The following is a 16,383-nucleotide window of genomic DNA, read 5'->3' as shown; positions in this document are numbered from 1 at the left end:
TGGACATGAGCCTAAGGGACAACCATTTTGTCTTATTAAAAGACAGAGTGATTTTTTTTTCCTTTACTCTGAAATTGCTAACCTAAGGTTTACGATATATACCAAAGTGTTTACCTAAGTCTGTTTTGTGAGAAGGAGATGTCCCAAGGTCTAATGAGATGTCATGGCCTAGATAAGACAATGTATTTGAATTCTGATGATTTTAGTGAATAGAAAGACTCTAATCTTTCTTTGGGGTTTTTATATTAATCAATATAAGAGTAGATTGATTTTATATAATCAATTTTAATAGGTGTGCTGAATATATAGTATATATATAAGAGTATAGTCCTCATAGATATATTCAATTGTAAGATTAGAAATGAGGTATAAACTCCTCTGTCATGTTTAGAATCTGTCTCAATGGAACACACAAATTAATTATTTATTTCCTGGAATGGAAAAATGTGGACACAGGTGATCATGAACAAACCCTGTCTCCTCCACGAACAATAAATTGAGATAGCCCTATTTATCTTGATTTAATCAAGTTTGGTCAAAAGACTTAAGGATACACAAGTTAGTTGACCAAGTATAAAACTCATTGTCTCTTAAAGATCTTCTCAAGGTTTCGTCTGAAACCTTAGATTAAATTTTATTGCTAGTATATGAAAAAGAGAAATAAATTAATGCTTTGATTTTTGTATGGAATACTAGTGCCATCTAGTGTTAGGGTAACAAAGATCTAGGGTATATTTTTCCCTAGAGGGAGGTTCTATTAATTATAAAGTGAGGTCACTAGTTAATGATAAAACTTGGCCAAGCCCTTTCTAAGAGAGGATAAAAAGATGGTATGGGCTGACAGAAGGGTCGATCTCGCTCTCTCTCTGGACATCATCTTGACCATCTTGCCAGTCATTGGAGGCAGCCATCTTAGAACCATTGAAACTGATTTCTGCTAGCTGACATTTTGGTATAGTATAACCTTACCTATATTTTATAGGATAATTAATTAATATAATACATATCTATAGATATATTCAATTAACCATACTTTGTGTATAGTATCTGTTTTGGAATAAGATTGGGGTGTACCTGCAGCATCATCCTGAAAATTAATCCAATACAGGGAGATTAAAAAGATACTAGTGAAAACACGGTATTATCTCCAAGGAACTGAATTCAGTTCTAGACCAGTATGGTTGATAATATATATATATTTATATAGATAAAAGATAAACCAGATTTGGGTTTAATCGGACATTTGTCGGCTGAGAGAAATCAAGTATTAAATTGACTTTTAAAATAAGTGAGGGGTATTATTATAAGAAGGCATAATTGTGTGTATATATATATATATGTTCTCAATTATTTTTGTCTTTACCACTATTTTGCATATCATTGAGTGAATTTTATTACCGCCAATTTTATTATATATATTATTTTGCACTATAAATTGTATTAATAAATTACATATATATTTTGTCTATAACTGGGTTTTGTCTTCAATTCAACGCAGATCACGAGCTTGTTTTAGCTTGATATTTATGATAATAAGTTAGAATCTCCTTTATTGACGATTTTAATTTATTCACATAAATCATATAGACTGTCAATCGGAGACAGCATAAATATTCCGACAGTGACAAGTCAGATTTGCAAAAAAATGGCTCGGCCCTTAAGGGGTTAACAAGCCCTATACAACTTCCAAGCTGCTAAATGTAGATGCTGAAAGTTGGGATGGAGGCCAGGATGCTTATGGAGGAGGTTCAGAATCTGAGGCAGAATCCAGGGTTCCCCTGCCGAGAGATTTTGAGGCAGGGGGAACCAAGACCTTTTTGGCCAATAAGGAGCAATAATTATGACCTGTGCCACCTCTTCCCTTATCTTCAGAGTCCTTGAAATCAGAGAGAATGGTGGAAACGCGTAGAGGAGGCCCTTGGGCCATGTTAACGAGAGAGCGTCTAGTTGATTTAGGTCATCCTGGGGGCAAATGGAATAGAACAGGAAGGTAAAAAAAATAAAAATTCTATCTCAAGGCGAACAGATCCAAGACCGGAAGACACTGAGGATTGTATGAAGATTTCTTGATTCAAAGTCCAACTCTAAGAGATTGTCTCCTGAGAAAATCTGCTAAAATATTTTCTACTCCTTTTAAATGAACCGCTGAGATGGACTTTAGGTTTTCCTCTCCTGATTCGAATATCATTTTCGAGACAGCCGTCAAGGACTTGCTCCTCGTCCCCCCTTGACGATTTAGATATGCCACAGGGGTCGCATTGTCCGAAAAGTACCTTGACATGGTGGTGTTGGATAGTTGGTTTCAAGCTTAGGAAGGCTCGGAAAACTGCTGTCAACTCCCTCAGATTTGAGGATGCTAAAGACATCTGGAGACTCCATGTCCCCTGTACCATTTCTTGCAGAGCATGGGCTCCCCAACCCTTGCTGCTTGCGTCGGTGGTCACTGTAACTTGGTCCTTCAGCCGCCACTGCACTCCTGTTTGGTAGACGGTGGAAAAACATCTACAACTTAGTGATTTTCTTTCTTGGTGTGGAATTTTCTTTTCTTTTCTAAGGAACTCTGTCTCTTGTCCTAAGATAAAAGAAGGAAAGACTGCAGGATCCTGGTGTGGGCCTGAGCCCAATTCACTGAGGATATTGTCAACGTTAAAAGCCCCAACAAGTGCATGATCTCTTATCGATGCTATCCTTTTGGAACATAACATTCTTACCAGGGATACTAGATTAATTTTGTTTTTCTTGGGGCAAAAAGGAAGACAGATTGTGGGTGTCCAGAAGTACCCCCAAAAATAACTTCTTCTGGCTTGGAATTAGACTTGACTTCTCCTGGTTGATGACCCACCCTAAAGAACGAAGGGTTTCTTTTACAATCCTGAGATGGTCGTCCAGATAGAGGACCACAATTATTCCTTTTAGATGAAAGTAACCTACTACATCTGCCATAACCTTTGTGAAAAGACGTGGCGCACTGGACAAAGGGCAAAGCCTGATACTGGAAGTGACCGACCTCTCCTTTTATGTAGACAGTGAACCTGAGATGTTTTTGACTTCGCTGTGGATAGGAACATGATAATAGGCATCCGCCAGATCGACTGTTACCATGTAGTAGCCTTGGAAAAGGAGATTCACCACAGATCTTATTGATTCCATTTAGAATTTTTTGTAAGTGATTTAGATATTTCAGATTGAAGATCGTTCTGAACGTCCCACTTTTTTTTTTTTTTTTTTAAATCAGAAATAAGGGAGAGTAAACCCCTTGACCCTGTTGGTCTAACGGAACCTTTACAATGACACTTTTTTTCTAACAGGGAAGAGACTTCTGACTTTAGAGCCTCCTGTTTAAATAGATCTGAAAAAAAATTGTTTCTAAGGAATCTTACTGGCGGCAAGGAACGGAACTCTATCTTATGACCTGACCCGTTTAGTTTTAAGACCCAGGGGGAGGCTCCTATAGCATCCCAAGTTTGGCCAAACTTTGAAAGCCTGCCCCTACCAGACTTCTGGCGTCATTGGGATTTTTTAGAAGAGGAATCGGGATTTAATAAAATCCCCTTCCCCGGCCTCTAGAGGCTTGCCATCTACCTGAAGACTCTTGTTTTGAGTCTGCTTAAACCTAGCTTGGGAACGAAAAGCTTTTCTCTGCTGAATAAAAAGGGATTCAGATGGAAACCCTTTTTTCTTGTCAGAGGCTTTATCTAGAATATCGTCCAATGCTGGCCCAAAGAGTCTATTCCCCTCACAGGGAATAGCACAGAGGCGACTCTTTGAGCCCACATCTCCCGACCAGGACCTTAACCATATGGCTCTACAGGTAGCATTTGATAGAGCTGTAGACCAGGTCAGCTGAGGCATCCACCCAAAAATTAGAAGCCTGTTTTAAAACTGGGGACCTGGCTGCTAAATGGTTTTCCAGCTGGTTGATCCACACAGAAAGGGACCTGGCTGTGCAGGTGGCAGCAATAGCAGGTCTAAACATGGCCGACCCTGCCTCCCAAGATTTTTTTAAGGAGCCCTTAACATTTTTTTGTCCATGGGGTCCTTCAGTAACCCCATGTCTTCAAAGGGAAGGGAGGATTTATTTTATTTTATTCTAGCTACAGGGGCATCAATCCTAGTTTTTTTTTTTCCCCGTGCTTCACATTCTGAATCTGCAAACGAATATTTACGTTTGAAGGCTTTAGAAATAGCGGGTCTATTTTCAGGGTCTTTCCACTCCCTAGATATAATGTCCCTTATATTATCATGAATAGGGAACACCCATTTTTTATTTTCCCCCAATCCCTATAACATTTGGTCCTGGATTGATAAGGCCTCGCTCACATCTCCGTCAAGCAGATCCGGCATTGCTGGATTCTCTAGTTCACAGCCGGATCCCCATTGACTGGAATGAGGCCCAGTGGTGATCCAGCCGCTGCCCTGCAGAAATAATGGGTTTCGGATAGACAGAATCCATTACATGCAAAGTTTTTTTTTTTCCCGGCCGACAGCTGGCATTTGCTTTACGGAGATGTGAAGGAGGCCTATATGCCGAGGATGCAAATTTATTTCACTGGGGAGAAAGGAACAAAGGCCCTCAGGCAGCAGCTTAGGATTCGTGGGGAAAAAAATACTGGGCATGTTAAAATTTGGCGCGGTCACTCCTCTTCCACCACTTTGGGAGAACATGAAACCTGCTGACTCCCATGACAACAAGTTATCACCCTATCCAGAGGTCCGATCTCTGGGGCCCCCGCTGATTACTAGAACGGGGACCAACGTTCTCCACGTTTGAATGGAACTGCAGATACACATCCATTTCCGCTGCTCCGTTCACCTCTATGGGGCTGCCAGAGATCGTTGTGTACAAGCTAGTGATTCGGCAGAGTCTCAGCGTTCGGACCCACACCAATCACATGCTTATTCCCAGATCGGAACACCCCTTTAAGTACTGTCTATATTAAAAGGGGTTGTAAACAAGAATGAAAGCTATCCCCTATCCACAGAATAGGAGATAAGTAATTTATTGGTAAGGTCTGACTGCTGGGACCCCACAGATCCTGAGAGCGGGGTCCCATGTTCCCGCCCTAACAGAGCGGCAGATCGAGCATACGTCCATTCTCCATGGCAGGAAACAGCAAAGTGCTGTACTTCGCTATTTGTAGATAGGGTATAATTCAAATTCTTGACACGACCCCTTTAAAATATAAATATAAGCAGTAATAGTGCCGTTCCAGGATACATTTCTTTGATTGATGGAACGGCTGTTTGTTCAAAATATAGAACATGCAAGTCCTAAAGCAGAGGATAAATGGCCGACATACCTGATCGGAACGCCAACCAGACGGTGTAAACCAGGAAGAGCAGGCAGTAATTGATGAAGCTCTGGAACATTGGCGTGTCCACCTTATAATTCTCCGCAAGGAACTGACTCGTCACTGCCGTCCCACAGATGAACAGAGACAGCAACTGACCCAGGATGACCGTCTTCAAGACGTACCTGAATGTGAGAGAGGTACTGAATGAGCCGACATGGAATTGGGTGGGGGATGTGGTGATGAAACCAAATTCTAGCCGTGATCCACATATAACCTGGAACAAAGAATAGAATCTGTCAGCAGTTTTATGCCGCGCTGAGGGCATCAAACTGGTGACAGAGACCCTCTAAGAAGCCAGCATAATACTACAGCAGAGTTCTGATATTACATATAAGCCTACTGTCGGATGTGCACGTGACCTATACATTTTTTGCACATTTAAAGAGGACTTGGCTGTCATTACTCATTTACTAATTACTTGCCTCCCCCATGTAATGACAATTCTGGAGCATCTATTCTTATGAGTCTGTGTTTTATTGTTCCCCTATTATTCCTTCTAAGAGTTCTGAATGAATTGCTTCAAGTTTGCAATGAAGGTCCAGATGGGTGTTACCAGTTGGGGATGTATCCCTGCAGTCTGACACTGTCAGCACTGATTGCATAATGTCAGATTGTCCAGGGACACACCCTCAACTGGTAACACCCATCTGGACCTGCATTGCAAATTGCTAGCAATTCAACCACAATTTTTTGTAAGAACAATAGAGACAACACAAAGCATGCTCATAAGGATAGATGCTCCAGAATTGTTAGGGCTCATGCACACGACCGTGCTCGATCAGGGATCTGGCTGCACTTCCGACAGAGTTGGGGGCTCCTCTAAGGCTACTTTTCACACAAGCGTTTTTGCTGGATCCGTCATGGATCAGCAAAAATGCTTCAGTTACCGATAATACAACCGCCTGCATCCGTTATAAACGGATCCGGTTGTATTATCTTTAACATAGCCGAGACGGATCCGTCATGAACTCCATTGAAAGTCAATGGGGGACGGATCCGTTTTCTATTGTGTCCGAGAAAATGGATACGTCCCCATTGACTTAGGGTCCATTCACACGTCCGTTGTTTCTTTCCTGATCTGTTCCGTTTTTTGCGGAACAGATCTGGATCCATTCATTTTCAATGGGTCCTGGAAAAAAAAAAAAAAAAAAATCAGACAGCACAATGTCTGATTTTTTTTCAGGACCCATTGAAAATGAATGGGTCCAGATCTGTTCCGCAAAAAACGGAACAGATCAGGAAAGAAACAACGGACGTGTGAATGGACCCTTACATTGTGTGCCAGGACGGATCAGTCTTGCTCCGCACCATATCGCGGACAGAAAAAATGCTGCTTGCAGAGTTATTCTGTCCGAGATGGGGATGCAACCAAAGGGAACGCATTCTGGTGCATCCCGTTTTGTCCCCCATTGACAATAAATGGGGACAAAACGGAAGAGTCCCCCCCCCCCCCCCCCCCACTATTGAGATCCTATGACGGATCTCAATAGCAGAAAGGGAAAGCGCAAATGTGAAAGTAGCCTAAACCTGAACTCACTGCATCATAGTAATTTAAGAGGCAGTGAGTTCCTATCTGGCAGTGGATGTATTGTCCTGCCCTCACATGATGAGGAGTACAGTACAATGAGCCCGTAGTCAGATAGGAACTCATAAATTACTATGATGTATTGAGTTCAGGTCAAAGGAGCTCAGGTCAGTCTGGGAGATGCAGCCGACACACGAGCCGCGGTTCCCGGACTGAGGGCGGTCGTGTGCGTGAACGCTTATTACATGGGGAATGCAAGTAGTTGCTAAAACAGGTCAGAAGAGGCCCTCAAAGATGATGTCCCCTCATGTAGTTATAATACAGCACATGGGCACCTAATCCAACATCTGCTGGAAGACATGACCACATAAAACCATGTGCAGATATGAAAAGTGATAATATTACAGTAAACGCTTTCGTCGCTCAGTACACGGGGAGAGCTGAAGCCGCCCATAAACTAAAACAGAATAAAAGGATTTCCTGTTTCAGGCCGATCAATGGAAAAAAATCCGGAGCTCCACAGGTGATGTCGCTGCAGGACGTGCACAGCGCGGAGGAGCGGATCCTTTGTATTTCCGAACAGGAAAAAAACCTGAATTCTAAAAGTCTGCAGTTCTAGGACAAAGTGAAGTTATTACAGGACTTCATAGTTTGGGGGAGAAGGAATCTTAAGAATGTTGCAAAAAAAAAAAAAAAAAAAAAAAAAAAAATTTCAAAATAAAGTCAGACCACGTCCAATTTATAGGGATTTTTCCAAGGTCGTTTGTCGCTTTCTTGCACATAGGATTATTATTTTTACTGAAACGCATTTATTATGAGCTGAAAACCATACAGTACATAGCAAGCTGCAGAGAGCAGCTCACTGGTTATTCTATCAGATGAGCCCTCTAATGGTTCAGACTCCATCATCTGAGCTCAAGTCGGATCAGATCAAAGCTGAATAAAGAGCATCTGTCAGCAGTTTTGTACCTATGACACTGGGTGACCTGTTACATGTGCACTTGGCAGCTGAAGGCATCTGTGTTGGTTTAATGTTCATATGTGCCCGCACTGCTGAGGAAAAATGGTGCTGTATTATATGCAAATGAGCCTCTAAGAGCAACGGGGGCGTTACCGTTACACCTAGAGGCTCTGCTCTCTCTGCTTGACAGGGCCAGGTGTTATGACGTTTACACTGCCTGACCCTATCAAAGTGCAGAGAGAGCAGAGCCTGTAGGTGTAACGGCAACTTCTCTGTTGCTCCTAGAGGCTTTCATCTTTCTCAGCAGTGTGGGCACATATGAACATGGGACCAAAACAGATGCCTTCAGCTGCCAAGCCCTTTAACCGCCTCCGGGCCGCCTAACGCAGGATCGCGGTCTGGAGGCGGCTGTCCCAGGAACAGTCACGTATCTATGCGTCATCTCGCAAGACGCGAGACTTCCTGTGAACGCGCGCACACAGGCGTGCGCGTTCACAGGATCGGAAGGTAAGCAGCGAGTGGATCTACAGCCTGCCAGCGGCGATCGTTCGCTGGCAGGCTGGAGATGCGATTTTTTTTTAACCCCCAACAGGTATATTAGACGCCGTTTTGATAACAGCGTCTAATATACCTGCTACCTGGTCCTCTGGTGGTCCCTTTTGTTTGGATCGACCACCAGAGGACACAAGCAGCTCAGTAATAAGTAGCACCACACTACACTACACCCCCCCGCCGTCACTTATTAACCAATTATTAACCCCCTGATCACCCCATATAGACTCCATGATCACCCCCCTGTCAGGGTCCATTCAGACGTCCGTATGTGTTTTACGGATCCGCGGATCGGATCTGCAAAACACATACGGACGTCTGAATGGAGCCTTACAAGGGGGGGGGGGGGGGATCAATGACAGGGGGGTGATCACCCCATATACACTCCCTGATCACCCCCCTGTCAGGCTCCATTCAGACGTCCGTATGTGTTTTGCGGATCTGATCCATGGATCCATAAAACACATACGGACCTCTGAATTGAGCCTTACAGGGGGGTGGTCACCCCATATACACTCCCTGATCACCCCCCTGTAAGGCTCCATTCAGCCGTCCGTATGTGTTTTGCGGATCCGTGGATCCGCAAAACACGGACACAGCGGATCTGCAAAACACATACGGATGTCTGAATGGAGCCTTACAGGGGGGTGATCAATGACAGGGGGGTGATCACCCCATATAGACTCCCTGATCACCCCCCTGTAAGGCTCCATTTAGACATTTTTTTGGGCACAAGTTAGAATTTTTTATTTATTTATTTTCTCTTACAAAGTCTCATATTCCACTAACTTGTGTCACAAAATAAAATCTCACATGAACTCACCATACCCCTCACGGAATCCAAATGCGTAACATTTTTTTTTAGACATTTAGATTCTAGACTTCTTCTTTAGGGCCCCTAAAATGCCAGGGCAGTATAAAATACCACACATGTGACCCCATTTCGGAAAGAAGACACCCCAAGGTATTCGCTGAGGGGCATATTGAGTCCATGAAAGATTTAACTTTTTGTCCCAAGTTAGCGGAAAGGGAGACTTTGTGAGGAAAAAAAAACAATTTCCGCTAACTTGTGCCAAAAAAATAAATAAAAAATAAAATAAAAAAATGGGAAAAGTTGTCTTTTGCCGAGATATTTCTCTCACCCAGCATAGGTATATGTAAAAAGACACCCCAAAACACATTGCTCTACTTCTCCTGAGTACGGCGATACCACATGTGTGACACTTTTTTGCAGCCTAGGTGGGCAAAGGGGCACACATTCCAAAGAGCACCTTTCGGATTTGACAGGGCATTTTATTTTTACAGATTTTGATTTCAAACTACTTTGCACGCATTAGGGCCCCTAAAATGCCAGGGCTAGTATAACTACCCCACAAGTGACCCCATTTTGGAAAGAAGACACCCAAGGTATTTCATGATGGGCATAGTGAGTTCATGGAAGTTTTTATTTTTTGTCACAAGTTAGTGGAATATGAGACTTTGTAAGGGAAAAAAAAATAAATCATAATTTTCCGCTAACTTGTGACAAAAAATAAAAAGTTCTATGAACTCACTATGCCCATCAGCAAATACCTTAGGGTGTCTACTTTCTGAAAAAGGGTCATTTGTGGGGTTTTTCTACTGTCTGGGCATTGTAGAACCTCAGGAAACATGACAGGTGCTCAGAAAGTCAGAGCTGCTTCAAAAAGCGGAAATTCACATTTTTGTACCATAGTTTGTAAACGCTATAACTTTTACCCAAACCATTTTTTTTTTTTACCCAAACCATTTTTTTTTTTTTTTTATCAAAGACAAGTAGAACAATAAATTTAGAGAAAAATGTATATATAGATGTCGTTTTAAAAAAAAATAAAAAATTACAACTGAAAGTGAAAAATGTCATTTTTGGCCAAAAATTTTGTTAAATTTCGATTAATAACAAAAAAAAAGTAAAATTGTCAACAGCAATGAAATACCACCAAATGAAAGCTCTATTAGTGAGAAGAAAAGGAGGTAAAATTCATTTGGGTGGTAAGTTGCATGACCGAGCAATAAACGGTGAAAGTAGTGTAGTGCAGAAGTGTAAAAAGTGGCCTGGTCATGAAGGGTGTTTTAGCTAGGGGAGCTGAGGTGGTTAAAGGGTCTTTTACATGTTAACAGACTTTCCTCAGGATGGTGTAGAAATCAAACAGCATCTCCCATCACTTCATCTTTATTGAGGACTTCACAGCATACAAAAGCTGAGCAATGTTTCGGCTGTACAACAGCCTTTGCCTTAGGCAGGGTTGACATAACCGCATGTTTTTCCGTTGTTCCGACAGAAGTAGGCTTGAGCGAATCAAGTTTCTGATTATAGATCCAAAGGCGATTTGTTCTAAAACATCAGGTTTTAAAGGGAACCTGTCACCTGGATTTTGTGTATAGAGCTGAGGACATGGGTTGCTAGATGGCAATTTTTTAAATAACCATGAAACATATAAAAAAAAAAAAGTTTCATATTTCCAAAATTACCTCAAACCATAAAAAAGCCACTAAAAATGCTGAAGAAAACCTATGCATGGCCAGACTACATTAACCCCTACCACCTGTGCAGGAGCACTCATTACACCAGGGGTGGACAAGTTACTATAAACTTTCGGAGCCCGATCTTAGTAGCTCGGCAAAAATAACTGCCGTTGATATCAACAGAAAAATAAGAAGCCGGGTGCCGGGAGCAAGTTTCCAGTGATTTATCCAGCCCTGGCATTCCCCAGCTACATACTATAGTGGTTGTCAGGTGTACAGAACATATAATTATACAGTTCCAGAAAAATGAAAGTAGATTAGAAAAAGCAACAATATACCACAGACCGTACACTATACATACAGATGCTACACTATACATACAGATGCTACACTAGCGGTCCCCAACCGCCGGGCTGCAGCCCAGGAACGGGCCCTGGAAAATTGTTTGCCGGGCCGCGGCGATCAGGGCAGTCTTTAACGCAGTACTGATGAAGCGCCTCCATTAAGGAAGAACTTCATTAGTACAAGGAGGACCAGGAAGCGGTGAAGGATCTGTACTCACCACTTCCTGGTCCTCGGCTCAGCTGTGCAGGGCTGCGCACAGCGTGAGGTCGTTCTGTGACCTCACACTGTGCGCCGCGATACACAGCCGACAGCAGGATGAAGAGGATCGTGATGGTGACCAGGAGCAGGAGAGGCAAGTGTTTTTTTTTTTTTATTTGCCCTGGGGCTGACGGCTGACATGGTGGGCTGATGGATGGCATAAAGTTGGGGGGGTTGATCTGAGCCCTGAGGTGTAATGAAAAATAATTTTTTCTTATTGTTCTACTCTAAAACCTAGGTGGATCTTATAGGGCGAAAAATACAGTACATTGCAGTGCAGCAGAGACCCTAGTCAGTTTATATAGTGTTATATATTTTAATATGCACCTTGTGTTTTGTTATGCGCGTGAATCCGTCAGCGCCGACTAGCACCCCTAAGCCCCCGCCCGGGTCACTGGGAAAATTGTCTTGCATTGCATGAAACTGGTCCTTGGTGCAAAAAAAGGTTGGGGACCACTGTGCGACACCAGACAAGACAGACAGCTATACGCGACACCAGACAAGACAGACAGCTATACGCGACACCATACAAGACAGACAGCTATACGCGACACCATACAAGACAGACAGCTATACGCGACACCATACAAGACAGACAGCTATACGCGACACCATACAAGACAGACAGCTATACGCGACACCATACAAGACAGACAGCTATACGCGACACCAGACAGACAGCTATACGCGACACCATACAGACAGCTATACGCGACACCATACAGACAGCTATACGCGACACCATACAGACAGCTATACGCGACACCATACAGACAGCTATACGCGACACCAGACAGACAGCTATACGCGACACCATACAGACAGCTATACGCGACACCATACAGACAGCTATACGCGACACCATACAGACAGCTATACGCGACACCATACAGACAGCTATACGCTACACCATACAGACAGCTATACGCTACACCATACAGACAGCTATACGCTACACCATACAGACAGCTATACGCTACACCATACAGACAGCTATACGCTACACCATACATACACTTATCCCCGGAAGAAGCCAGGTTGCTGGCGAAAGAGACTGAGGGATCGGCGCACTTACCTTGGGTATTTTTCTGAACTTCTTGAATTCCATATTGCCTACTGATGCCCCTATTGGATATTTTGTCCAGGGTTCCTTGTCTTTTTTGGTCTTTTCTGGCCTTTATGTGGCGTTCTCCAATACTTTTTGTATGCCCATCATGTGTTGATCCCCCAGTCCCCTTTGGGGGTTTTTCCTTGCTGAAATATGCCTGCTTATTGCTGTTTTTATACCTATATGTGATTATATGTATTTAATAAAGATTTTTTCTTACTATGAGATGGAGCTTTAGTTCTATTGTTTGGGTATTAACTTTTGTATAGTGAAGGCTCTCTTTACTTTTTCATTACCCGGTGCCTATAATTGGTGGGTGTTGTACATACATACTACACTATACCATACATACACATACTACACTATACTATACTATACATACAGATGCTACTCATATACATACATTGCACTACTCATATACATACATATACTACACTATACATTCATACATAGTACACTATACATAGATATAGGGCTGTGCAGTAAGTACACAGGTGGGATACTGTATACACCTATGGTAACACATGCATGCACAGTACAATGTATACTATGTGCACCCAGTATTGCAGGACTACAGATAGTTACCAGGTAAAGATCTTCCTGGGCAGCAGGGCCAGCCGATCGCAGAGCCGGGCGCTGTGTGCTGCAGGTGGATGACCCAGTGATGGCTGAGAGGCTTCTCCATCGTCCATACTGAGGGATGGAGGTCAGCAGAGGAGCGGCGCTGCCCTGCACTGAGAGTCAGCGGCGGGGCACACAGGCACAACCATGTGGATCGGGTTTCACAGCACCATCATAAGGGGGAGTGATGGACAGACATTATGTGTCGATCCCAGAATTCAAATACACATGGGCAGGGTGCTTTAGCGCAGTTCGAATCATCGTTCCGCGCATGCGTATGAGAGACTTCCGCCTAGGACGCTGACAGGAAAATAATTCCCGGATGCGTTGTATGTAATATACATGGCGCGGGGTTAAGGAAATGCAGGCACTTTTACTTGCAGCACTACAGCTACGTCTTTGGTAGTCATGTAACTTTATCCTGTCCACCTGTGAGGGCTGTTCCATAAAATGTACTGAAAAACTTAAAAAAAAGTGGAATTAGCGTCACTTTTCCCAGCAAATAGCTACTGCCCAGGTTTACAGGTTGTAGTTTTGGGGGCAATGAATGTCAGATAGGGGCATCTCCTGAACGGGACCCCCAAAGTGAAGGAGAGCGCACACCACGCATGCATGGCCAGCGCTCAGCTATTCTCAGAAGTACCATGGCAGTGAACGGAGAGTAGCCATTGGGCGGTGTGCGTTCGCCTTCACTTTGGGGGTCCCGATTAGGAGATGCCCCTATCTGACATATCCTAGCAATATACCATCCATGTCTGAGGTGAGACAACCCCTTTAACCTCCTAATAGTAACGTTAAAATTGGAAGAACCCTACAAAAAATATAACCTTTTCATTGTAAATTTTTTATGTGTCTGCAGTAAATCTTGTTGGCGCACAACTCAGGGGACGCTATTTAACCCATTAGTGACATCATTAAAGGGGTTGTCGGGTTCAGAGCTGAACCCAGACATACCCTTATTTTCACCCCGCAGCACCTCCTGATGTTGGCATCGGAGCATCTCATGTTCCGATGCTCTCCTTTGCCCTGCGCTAAATCAGCACAGGGCACGGGCTCTTTTGTTTACAATAACACACTGCTGGGCGAGTTTATTTTTTAACCCCTCCAGCCCTAATTTACTAAGCATTCTGTATTCAGAATGCTATTATTTTCCCTTATAACCATGTTATAAGGGTAAATAATGACTGGGTCCCCATCCCGATCGTCACCTAGCAACCATGCGTGAAAATCGCACCGTATATGCACTTACTTGCGGATGCTTGCGATTTTCACGCAACCCCATTCACTTCTATGGGGCCTGCATTGTGTGAAAAACGCACAATATAGAGCTTGCTGCGATTTTCACGCAACGAAAAAGTGATGCAGTGAAAATCACTGCTCATGTGCACAGCCCCATAGAAATGATAGGGTCCTGATTCAGTGCGGGTGCAATGCGTTCACCTCACACATTACACCCGCGCGGAAAACTCGCCCGTGTGAAAGGGGCCTTTGGAAATTCGGGTTGCAGTGAATGAAGCTGAAAGTGAAAGTAAAAGCAGGCTTTACCGCCGATTATTCCGGACTCGATTTCTAAGTGATTTCTCCTCTGTTGCTTGGACTTTAGCTGTCATTTCAAACAATGCCAGCTTTCAAACAAGACCAGTTGCATGTTTCTAGATGCTATCATTCCATGGGATATCAGCAGCCCTCCCGCCTCCACTTCTGCCCGAGCTCAGCTCCGGCAGAACAGTTAACTTTTCCCACTGCCCAAGCTGGACTCGGGCAAAAGAGTTAGGTGGTTAACATAATGCGTTATTTAATACCAGTTGTTTCTTTAGGGCTCATTCAGACGGCCATATGAATGAGTCCACATCCGTTCCGCAATTTTGCGGAATGGGTGCGGACCCATTCATTTCAACACAGTGTGCTGTCCACATCTGTGGTTCCGTTCCGTGGCTCTGCAGAAAGGATAGAACATGTCCTATTCTTGTATGCAATCGCGGACAAGAATAGGCATTTTCTATTAAGGTTGCGGCCATGTGTGGTCCGCAAAGCACTACGGCCGTCTGAATGGTCCCTTATACTGAAGTTTGTGGCATTTTTTTAAACATTTTTAGTGTAATTTTTAAAATAAAATGCATTTCATGCCATGCTTCTACATTTTTCCGTTATACTGTATGCCCCCGCACAGGCTGAACTAGATGGACTCATCTTTTTTTAAAAACATGTCCGTAACGACCTGCTCTATTAAATTATCCTGGGATTTAACCCACATGGTGAATAAAAAAATATCCCCAATATCAGATTTATTTTTTGATCACTTCACCTTCCAAAAAACTGAGAGCCAGAAGTGATCTCCTGCATATCCTAGTAGCCAATTAGTCAGCACACCAGTCCGACATGGTACTATATATATACGGTCATTTATCAAACTCGATTGGTTGCTATGGCCAAAAGTCAAATACAGGGTCAGTTAACCCCTTAAGGACATAGGATGTACCGATACGGCATGGTTCCCGAGTCCTTAAGGACCCGGTACGTGATGTGTATTTCTGATCACCGCCGCCCAACAGAAGTATTGGAATGCATTGTAAAGGATTAGACCCCCAAAAGTTCAAGTCCTAAAGTGGGACAAAAAATTAAGTTTCCCCCCCAAAAAATTTAGTTTCAAGTAAAAATAAACAAAAACTTAAAAAAATTGGTATAAAATAGGGGGAAATAAAAAGTATACATATTAGGTATTGCCGTGTCCGTATCGACCGGCTCCACATATTACATGACCTAATCCCTCAGATGAAGACCGTAAAAAATAAAAAATGTGCTAAATAAACCATTTTTTTGTCACCTTAGATCACAAAAAGTACAACAGCAAGTGATCAAAAAGGCATTTGCCCACCAAAAAATGAGCCCCTACCTGAGACAATCGCCCAAAAACTGAAAAAACTATGGCTCTCAGAATATGGAGACACTAAAACATGATGTTTCAAAAATGATATTATTGTGTAAAACTTACATAAATAAAAAAAGTATACATATTAGGTATCGCCTGCGTCTATATCGAACGGCTTTATAAAAATATAACATGACCTAACCCCTCAGATGAACACCGTAATTTTTTTAATAAAAACTGCTAAATAAACCAATTTTTGTCACCTTACATCACAAAAAGTGTAATAGCAAGTGATCAAAAAGTCAC

General features: G+C 42.9%; 1 protein-coding gene across 1 annotated transcript in view; it reads right to left on the bottom strand.

Annotated features, from left to right (window-relative positions):
- The window catches only part of SLC35F2 (solute carrier family 35 member F2), a 38,012-nt gene extending 24,595 nt beyond the window's left edge, over nucleotides 1–13,417 (bottom strand). The window contains 2 exon segments of the mRNA XM_044286420.1: nucleotides 5,301–5,476; nucleotides 13,173–13,417. Coding sequence (XP_044142355.1) covers nucleotides 5,301–5,476; nucleotides 13,173–13,279 — 283 coding nt within the window. The 5' untranslated portion in view covers nucleotides 13,280–13,417.
- Between the last annotated feature and the right edge of the window lie 2,966 nt (nucleotides 13,418–16,383).

This window comes from Bufo gargarizans, chromosome 3 (assembly GCF_014858855.1).
Source record: "Bufo gargarizans isolate SCDJY-AF-19 chromosome 3, ASM1485885v1, whole genome shotgun sequence".
In the NCBI taxonomy this organism is placed as follows: domain Eukaryota; kingdom Metazoa; phylum Chordata; class Amphibia; order Anura; family Bufonidae; genus Bufo; species Bufo gargarizans.
This window is presented reverse-complemented; position numbering and strand designations above follow the sequence as displayed.